This window comes from Otolemur garnettii, unplaced genomic scaffold (genome assembly GCF_000181295.1).
Source record: "Otolemur garnettii isolate 467f Iridium unplaced genomic scaffold, OtoGar3 scaffold00001, whole genome shotgun sequence".
Taxonomy (NCBI): domain Eukaryota; kingdom Metazoa; phylum Chordata; class Mammalia; order Primates; family Galagidae; genus Otolemur; species Otolemur garnettii.
The window spans coordinates 29,410,546-29,420,134 of record NW_003852396.1 but is presented as its reverse complement, the minus strand read 5'-3'; the positions used below and the strand labels follow the sequence as shown (position 1 = coordinate 29,420,134).

At 37.3% G+C, this 9,589-nt stretch overlaps 1 protein-coding gene across 4 annotated transcripts in view; it reads right to left on the bottom strand.

The window, feature by feature from the left end:
- Positions 1-9,589, bottom strand: part of FCHSD2 (FCH and double SH3 domains 2) — a 274,562-nt gene that overhangs the window by 58,811 nt on the left and 206,162 nt on the right. For all 4 annotated transcript variants that reach the window (XM_003780920.2, XM_023509932.1, XM_023509945.1 and 1 more), the window contains one exon: positions 3,937-4,059. In XM_003780920.2, coding sequence (XP_003780968.1) covers positions 3,937-4,059 — 123 coding nt within the window. The remainder of the gene's footprint in view (positions 1-3,936; positions 4,060-9,589) is intronic.

Here is a 9,589-nt window from a genome sequence, read left to right as displayed (position 1 = left end):
GGCGCCGAGCCGTTCATGAATTCTTAATTCATTTTCTATTAAAATAATATAAACTTAAGAGATTATAAAGTAGAAGATCATGGAAAATACCATGAGTGTGTGGGCTCAAGTATATCATATAAACTTCCTAAGTCCACTTTCCTTTCTATAAAATGAGATGGTAATACCAAACTTGCAGGATTTGAGATATATAATATGCTAAAACTCTTAGGAAACTGTTAAGAATGTATAAAATATTAGCTATTTGTTATGGTTGTGTTTACCTGTTTTATAAACCAAGTATAGCATATTCCATCTAACTTATTCTTGGAAAAAAAATTTTAAGGAATTTTGTTGGAGGATAACCACTCTGATAAAATTAGGATGAAAGTGATAGAATAAAAATAAAATACAATTTTTTTTTTTTTGGTTTGTTTTTGAGAGAGTCTCATTCTGTTGCCCTGGGTAGAGTGCTGTGGCTTCATCATAGCTCATAGCAACCTTAAACTCTTGGGCTCAAACAATCCTCTTGACTCCTTCCCAGTACCTGGGACTACAGCTGTCTGCCACAACGCCAGGCTAGTTTTTCTATCTGTAATAGAGATGGGGTCTCCCTCTTGCTGACCTGAGGCAATCCACCCACCTCAGCCTCCCACTCACAGGTGTGAGCCACTGTGCCCAGTCAAATACAATGTATAATAAAATTAGAAATGAAAAGTGGAACTCTACTGCATACTCCCACTGAATGGAAATGGCAAAACTCACGATGGATTAATAAAGTCATCACTGATTATTAAAGGGGAAAAATGTAGAAATAACAAAAGTCCTACATATCACAGAATGCAGTTAAAGTAGATGACTTTTTTCCAGCCTTACACAGGTTTACTTAAAAACAAGACAGACTACGGCTCGGCGCCTATAGCTCAACCAGCTAAGGCGCCAGCCACATACACCTAAGGTGGTGGGTTCGAATCCCCAGCCCGGACCCGCCAAACAACAATTACGGCTGCAACCAAAAAACAGCCGGGCGTTGTGGCGGGCGCCTGTGGTCCCAGCTACTTGGGAGGCGGAAGCAGGAGACTCACTTGAGCCCAGGAGTTGGAGGTTGCTGTGAGCTGTAATGCCATGGCACTCTACCCAGGGGGACAGCTTGAGGCTCTGTCTCAAAAAAAAAAAAAAAAAAAAAAGAAAAGACAGACTAAAAATAAAGGACCTAAAATAGAAAAAGAAGGAGGTGAAACGGAAAAAAGAATATAAATAAATGTATGTGTTATCATTGAACCATACATTTAAAAATGATAAAGATGATAAATTATATATTTTACCTCAACAAAATTAAAGAAAAAATAGAGAAAGAGGCTTGAAAAAGAACAAGAAAATAAACTGTAACAAAGTAGAGAGTCACAGTGCACGGCACATCTCTTAGGGGCGAGACACAATTATAAGAGGGACTTTAAAAAATGCAATCAATATAACTTTCTCTGTACAACAAAGAAACAACAATTCTTTGTACCCTCAATGAATCCCAAACAATAAATAAATAAATAAATAAATAAAAAAGAAAGTAGAGAGACTGTGTAAGCTGGTTCATGCCTAAACTCCTAGAACTTTGGGAGGTCAAGGTGTGAGGATTATTTGAGGCCAGTTCAAGGCTGCAGTGAGCTATAATGACATGGCCACTGCACTCCAGCCTAGATACCAGAGAAAGACTCTGCCAAAAAAAGAAAAAAAAAGTACAGAAAGTAAATGAAGGATTAAGATAAAACCAAAAATTAAGGAAACAGTAACAACACTAAAAAACAGAACAAAAGATGGTTCTAGGCAAAGATTAATAAACAGATTAGTAAGTATGATCAAAATAAGAGAGAAAGCACAAACAGTAAGAGAAATAAAAAGAGACAATTCTTGAAGCAAACAAGTGTATAAGCCAATTTATGCCATCAAATGTGATAAGTGAAATGGATCTAGGAAAATTTAAGTTACCAAAACACACTAATAAAGAAACAGAATATTCGAGTGAACAAGTTAAATGTAGAAAATTCAATCACAATTCAAAAATCAACCCCTGGACTTGGTGCCTGTGGCTCAAGCAGCTAAGGCGCCAGCCACATACACCTAAAGTGGCAGGTTCAAATCCAGCCTGGGCTCGCCAAACAACAATGACGGCCGCAACCAAAAAATAGCTGGGCATTGTGGTGGGCGCCTGTGGTCCCAGCTACTTGGGAGGTTGAGGCAGGAGAGTCGCTTGAGCCCAGGAATGGGAGGTTGCTGTGAGCTGTGATGCCACAGCACTCTACCCAGGGGGACAGCTTGAGGCTCTGTCTCAAAAAAAATAAAAATAAAAAATCAACCCCTCCATAGAAAGAACAAAGTCAGGATACTTTTATTGACTTTCATTCAACATTCTCTTATGAAAAATTTCAAATATACATACATTAAATTCAAAAAAATTATATAATAAATACCTGTATACCCACTACCTAGATTCTAGGTAGAGACTGTCACTCATTCATACATGCATACATATATATAAAAATAAAAATAAAATTGGGAGTTCTGGTATACTGAAAACAAGAATATGTATACAAGAGGCCTTTGGGATGAAATGTCTGTACCTCTTTTCTTTCCTGTCTTTGGCCACTATTATATGAAAATGAATATGCTGGGACCTTTTCAAATAATTTCTAAGGTATTAGACAGTTCTCACATTCCTGACCAAAAAAATGGGAATTGAACTGGATCTTTTTAACGTAGGAGTTATATAATGCATATGTTTTTATAAATGTAGTCAGTCAGTCAGGAAACATTGTGCATTTAATTTATCAGAAAGAAAACATTTACTAATCACAGGAACAGTTTATATTCCAAAGAATGGTTTTACTACTGCAAAGAGTTTCAATCTATCTGATCCTGAAGGAAAGTGATTATATTTATTTTCTATGTACACAGTGTGAAAAGTCAGCAAATTGATGGATCTTAACACTTATAAAGGAAAAGACTACTATCAATAATAGCATATAGATAGTAAAATTTATTTTAAAGAAAAAAAGATACTGCAGTATTAATTTTTAAATAATTATAAAAATGCTACTTTTTCCTTTGTGTTTCATTATTATCTTTGGCATTGACACATAATCTGTTGCTCCCCCATGTGACTGAGTTGGATGTACTCTAAATTAATTTGAGTGATAGATAAAACTCTCTGTTTTTAGAGACAGGGTCTCACTCAGTCACCCAGGCTAGAGTGCAGTGGTGGAACCATAGCTCACTGCAACCTTGAACTACTGGGCTCAAGTGATCTTTCTGCTTCAGCTTCCTGAGTACCTGGGACTACAAGGATACAACACCACATTCGGCTAATTTGTAGCAATGGGGATCTATGTTGCCCAGGCTGATCTCAAACTCCTGGCCTCAAATGATCTTCCTGTCTTGGCCTCTCAAAGTGCTAGGATTATCGGTGTGAGCCACCATGCCCAGATAGAAGACAAAAACCTTCCAGGGGTCTCCAACCTGTGGCTCACGGGGTGTATAGAGATTATGTGAGGACTGCTTTGTTTATTTGTGGTGTCAGATATCATGAAAATTATGCATGGACCTTTTTTTTTACTCATCAGTTTTCATTAGTGTTTGTGTATTTAGTATGTGGCCCACAATAACTCTTCTACTTCTAATGTACAGCAGAAAAAAGGTTGGATGTTTGAACCATTCTTCTCAAAGGCAATGAACATGGCAATGGACTGAAGTTATAAACTATCTTGTATCATTACCTCCCTTTGTGCCCTTGGTGCCACTTTCACCAACATGTCAACAAGGAAAACAGAACATCCTCTAAACTTCCAGGAAATATGTCCTTTAAAGCATTCTTTTAATATCATTACCTACCTTCATTGTGCTTATGCAAATATACTTTAGATTCTAAAATGGATAACACTACATATTGCACTAAAGAGAACTTACTTTGCTAGAGTTTTCTAACAAAAACTGGAATGTGTTCTGCACAGCTTGGCATGTTTCTAGCTCAGTCCGGCTGAAGGCTATTAAATAATCCTTGAGGTGGTCATACACATTTCCATCAAGAGCCTGTAGAGAAGTAGATAAAAGCAAAAAAATTATGATAAAGCTTTGACCCATACTGTCTTCTACCTATGAGTAAGGTAGGTATGTCCAGTTTGAAATCTATTATTAATAATGGACAAAAGATAAATAGAGCAGTTAATAATCATTTGGGAAAACGTTCAGTATCTAATAAACAAGAACCAAAAGAGGTAAGATTCAATACTGGTAAAGCTGCAGGAAAAAAAGGATACAATTCAGAGACAGAATGCTCGGGTTCTAATCTTTGCTCATCTGCCTAACTTCTGTAGTTACTCCATAACAGAGTAGGTGTAGGGGTTAAATGAAATAATAAATGTGAAAGGATCCAGGTGTAGTACCTGGAACACTCAGTAAACATTTATCTCCTATGTTGCCCAGGCTGATTTCAAACTCCTTGCCTCAAGTGATCGTCTTGTCTCAGCTTCTCAAATTTCTGGGATTATTGGAGTGAGCCACCATGACCAGATAGAAAATAAAAATCTTCCAGGGGTCTCCAACCTGGAGACCCTGAGTAGCTGAGACTACAGGCTTATGCCACCATGCCTGACTAATTTTTCTGCTTTTTGTAAAGATGGGGGTCTTGCTATGCTGTTCAGGCTGGTCTGGAACTACTGGCCTCAACTGATCCTCTCTCCTTGGATTCCCAAAGTGCTTTGGGCATGAGCCACAACATCTGGAAAACAATAGAAATATTAAATAAAGAAAAGTGAGCATAATAGGATGCACCTATAGTCCCAGCTATTCAGGAGGTTGAGGCAGGAGAATCACATGATCCCAGGAATTGATCCCTGGATCACATGATCCAGCCTAGGCAACAGAATCAGACTCTTGTCTCACAAAACAAAACAAAATGTGACTCAGAGCTCAGAGATAGTTTTGGGGAAGAAACAGCAGTGTAATACCTATGAAGGGTTTTAAATATTCTTATTCGCTTAAACATTACAGCAGGATTCTTTGAAACTTAAAGAAGAGAAAAACACTGATCATTTGAGAAAGATTAAATTATGATGTCTGGGGTGGTGCCTATGGCTCAGTGAGTAGGGCACTGGCCCCATATACCGGAGGTGGTGGGTTCAAACCCAGCCCTGGCCAAAAACTGAAAAAAAAAAAAATTATGATGTCTAAAGTCATTAAAATATACACAGCTACCAAAATAAAAACTGTGGGAACTGTAGATTAAAAGTATATATCAAATAATTTTAGGTTTAAAAAAGCTGAACAAATAGAATACATGGACTAGCAACAACCATGAAAAAATATATATATATATATAAAATAATAAAAAAGATTCTAAAATCTTGCCCATTAATTCAATACAGTAATTTTAAAGTGTACAATTCAGTATCTTTTAGTATATTCACAATGTTGTATAACCATCACCATTACCTAATTCTACAACATGCACATCACTCCTTCAAAAAATCCTATAACCCACTGAGTAGTCACTCTCCATTCCTCCCTGCTCCCTGCCCCAGTAACCACTTAAATGCTTTCTGTCTCTACAGATTTAGCTACTGTAGATATCTCATTTAAGTTGGATCATATAACATGTGGCCTTTTGTGCCTAGCTTTTGTCACTTAGCAGGGTACTTTATTCATTTTTATAGCTGAATAATATTCCACTGCATGGATATGACACATTCTGTTTACACACTAATCAGTTAATATAAATTTGATCTTTTTTCTACATTTTGGCTATTATAAATAATGCTACTATAAACATTTGTGTACAGGTTTTTCTGAACACCTGTTTCCATTTCTCCTGAGAATATACCTAGGAATGGAATTGCTGGGTCATATGGTAATTCTGTTTAACTATTTGAAGAACTTTCAAACTCTTTCCACAGTGACTGCACCACTTTACCTCTCTTTCAAGCAATCCATGAGGGTTCAAATTTCTCCATATCCTTGCCAACATTTGTTATTTTCTGTTTCCTGGTGTTTTGTTTCTTTAAATTATAAAAGCCATATTAATGGTAGGGAATAGTATCTCATTGTGGTTTTGATCTGCAGTTCTCTAATGACTAAAGATGTTGAGTGTCTTTTCAGATATTTATTGGCCATTCATATATTTTCTTTGGAGAAATGTCTATTCAATTCCTTAACTCACTTTTAAATTGTCTTTTTGTTGTTGAGTTATAAGAGTTCCTTATATGTTCTGGATACTAGACTCTTATAAGATATTCAACTTGCAAATATTTTCTCCCATTATGTGGGTTGTTGTGTCAACTTTCTTGATAGTGCCTTTTCATGTACAAAAAATAAAATTGTGATGCAGTCTAACTTAGCTATGTTTTCTTTTGTTAACTGAGCACTGGTGTTTTATCTAAGAATCCTCAATGGAGATATTAAAACAGAAAGTCTTTTTGCATCTTTTGTTTGACTATTTCCATTAAACTTTTAACATAAAACTGATTTTTAAAAAAATACACAAATGGTCCCAAAAGCATTATTAAAGTTGTGCCTTCCATAGTGCTTATGCCACCAGATGGCACTATCAAGCACTTTAAGATACAGGTCCTGAAATACTTTCAATACAATGTTCATGTAATTATGTACTACCACCAGTCAGACTGGTGGTGTTAGGTCTGAAGAAAATTTCTTACCTTAGGACATGCTTTTTCATGAATGTGTTAAAAAAACAAACATATGAAATCAATAGACTTAAGGTTTCTGTCTTAGAAATGCTGTTGGTACATGATTGTAATATTTTGTTTATAAGAAAACAATGGACTATTTTATTTAAATATAACAAATGGTAATATAGACATCATTAGTTTAGAAAAATAAGGCATGCATTTTAAAGTTAACCAAAGATCCAGTTACAGTTTCTATAATCTCAGTGCAAAATAAAGTGAGTACCCATTGTGCCAGGGCACTATGCTGGCTGTATGGGTGTGAGACGAAAGAGAAAGGTTTTTAAAAAAGAAACTAAAGTCCTTTTGTTACTTCTATTTGGGCCTTACTGTAATCAGGATTACTTCTGATTGAAGATGATATTTCTCACTAAAGGAACTGTACTACTAATTTTGTTCAAAGTATACCACAAATCAGGAACTATATGTTTATTCAGCTTCTCAACTTCCTTTTTTTTTTTTGAGACAGAGCCTCAAGCTATCCCCCTGGGTAGAGTGCTGTGGCATCACAGCTCACAGCAACCTCCAACTCCTGGGCTCAAGCGAGTCTCCTGCCTCAGCCTCCCAAGTAGCTGGGACCACAGGCACCCGCCACAGCGCCTGGCCAATATTTTTGGTTGCAGCCATCATTGTTGTTTGGCGGGCCCAGGCTGGGGATTTGAACCCACCACCTTAGGTGTATGTGGCTGGCGCCTTAGCTGATTGAGCCACAGGTGCCAAGCCAGCTTCTTAACTTCTATCACAAAAATTATAAACACTTTATAAAGGTGTTCAAGAAGTAATCTGTTGCTACAGTGTATTTTACTTTAACTTTAAAGCATATATTATCTCACTGGGTCATCATGAAATAACTGATACACAAATCCCAGGGTTTTGTAGGCATGGTGATCTGAATTTGGTTGGTGATGCTTTACCAAGTGGAGGATGAGTAGAAATATTAAACTTTTACTGGTAGTTTTGAATTTAAATGTGTAAATATCGTTCTTAATTTAAGTTCAAAGAATTTCAACCAAAATTATAAATGTGCATTATTGATCATTAAAGAGTTAAAAAATAAAACTAGTTGATCAACACTTATGTGTACATATGGGAAAAAATGTCAATGAAAATCAAGTAGGTGGGAGGTGGAGAGGGAGTAGGGTGAATTAACACCTAAATGGTGCGATGCACATATATTCTAGGTGAAGAACACACTCATAAATTTGACTTAAAATGTACAAATGCAAATTATGTAATCAAAGTGTGTATACCCCTGCAATATTCTGTAATTAAAAATGTTTTAAAAAGAGTTAAAAAATAGGGCAGTACTGTGGCTCAAGGAGTAAGGTGCCGGCCCCATATGCCAGAGGTGGCAGGTTCAAACCCAACTCCAGCCAAAAACTGCAAAAAAAAAAAAAAAAAAAAAAAGTTAAAAAAATAATAAGAACCATTGCAACTTGGTGACAAGTAGTACCTAACTGTAAAAGATTGACTTCCAAATAGGGATTTGTGCCTGTTGGATTTTCTTTTTTAAACAGTAAAGTCCTATGTAACAACAGTAAATCCTAGAACTAGTAGCTATACTAATAGCTCACAAGCACAAGAGCTAAGTATGGTAGCTCATATTTATAATCCTAGCACTTTGGGAGGCTAAGGTGGGAGGATCACTAGAGGTCAGGTGTTTGAAACCAGTCCAAGTAAATAGCGAGACCCCATGTCTACAAAAAATAGAAAAATTAACTGGGCATGTGGCATGGGCCTGTAGTAACAGCACTCAGGAGGCTGAGGCAGCAGGATTGCTTGAGCATCTAAACTTACCATGGTCCAAGTGCTTTACTTATTTATTTACTTATTTATTTTAATTGAGACAATTTCACCTTGTTATCCTCAGTAGAGTGCCGTAGCATCATAGCTTATAGCAACGTCAAACTCTTGGGCTCAAGTGATTCTCTTGCCTCAGCCTCTCCAGTTGCTGGGACTACAGGCACCCACCACAACGCCCAGCTATTTGTTTTGTTTGTTTAACAGGCCTGGACTGGGTTCGAACCCACCAACCCTAGAGCATGTGGCCGGCGCCCTAACCACTGAGCTATGGATGCCCAGCCAAGTGCTTTAATAAAATTGACTCAACTAGTTCTTCCTTAGCACTCCCCCAATTGGCTTCTATATGCTGTACAGACATTTTTACAAAATAATGGGTTGAGTCTTCCTTAAGACACATTGGCTGGCAGATAGCAGATGCTCAAATATATTTATAGGATAAATAAATGCTTTACTCTAGAGTTAAACATAGCAATAAATATGCATCAAATTAGCTCAAAGCCAAGCCATACCCAATATATTCTGGCCCAGAGAAAATGTACCACTAATCATGATGTACCAAACACAGTAAAGACTTCTTTAATTTCAGCAACCCAAATAAAGGTTAATGAACAAAAATTACATAGGGGGGAGGGGCTGAGTGAACTTGTAATCCTAGCACTCTGGGAGGCTGAGATGAGTAGACAGCTTAAGCTCATGAGATCAAGACTAGCTTGAGAGTCAGATCCCACCTCTTAAAAAAAAAAAATAGCTGGGCATTGTGCTGGGAGCCTGTGGTCCTAGCTACTTGGGAGGCTGAGGCAAGAAGATCACTTGAGCCCAGGAGTTGGAAGTTGCTGTGAGCCATGAAGCCAGGGTACTCTACCCAAGGCAACAAAGTGAGACTCTATCTCAAAAAAACAAACAAACATACAAACAAAAACATCCAATAACATTACGGGAAAGGCAGCCCAAATGATTGAAAGCCTCTTTCTTTTTTTTTCTTTTTGAGACAGAGCCTCAAGCTGTCCCCCTGGGTAGAGTGCCATGGCATTACAGCTCATAGCAACCTCCAACTCCTGGGCTCAAGCGAGTCTCCT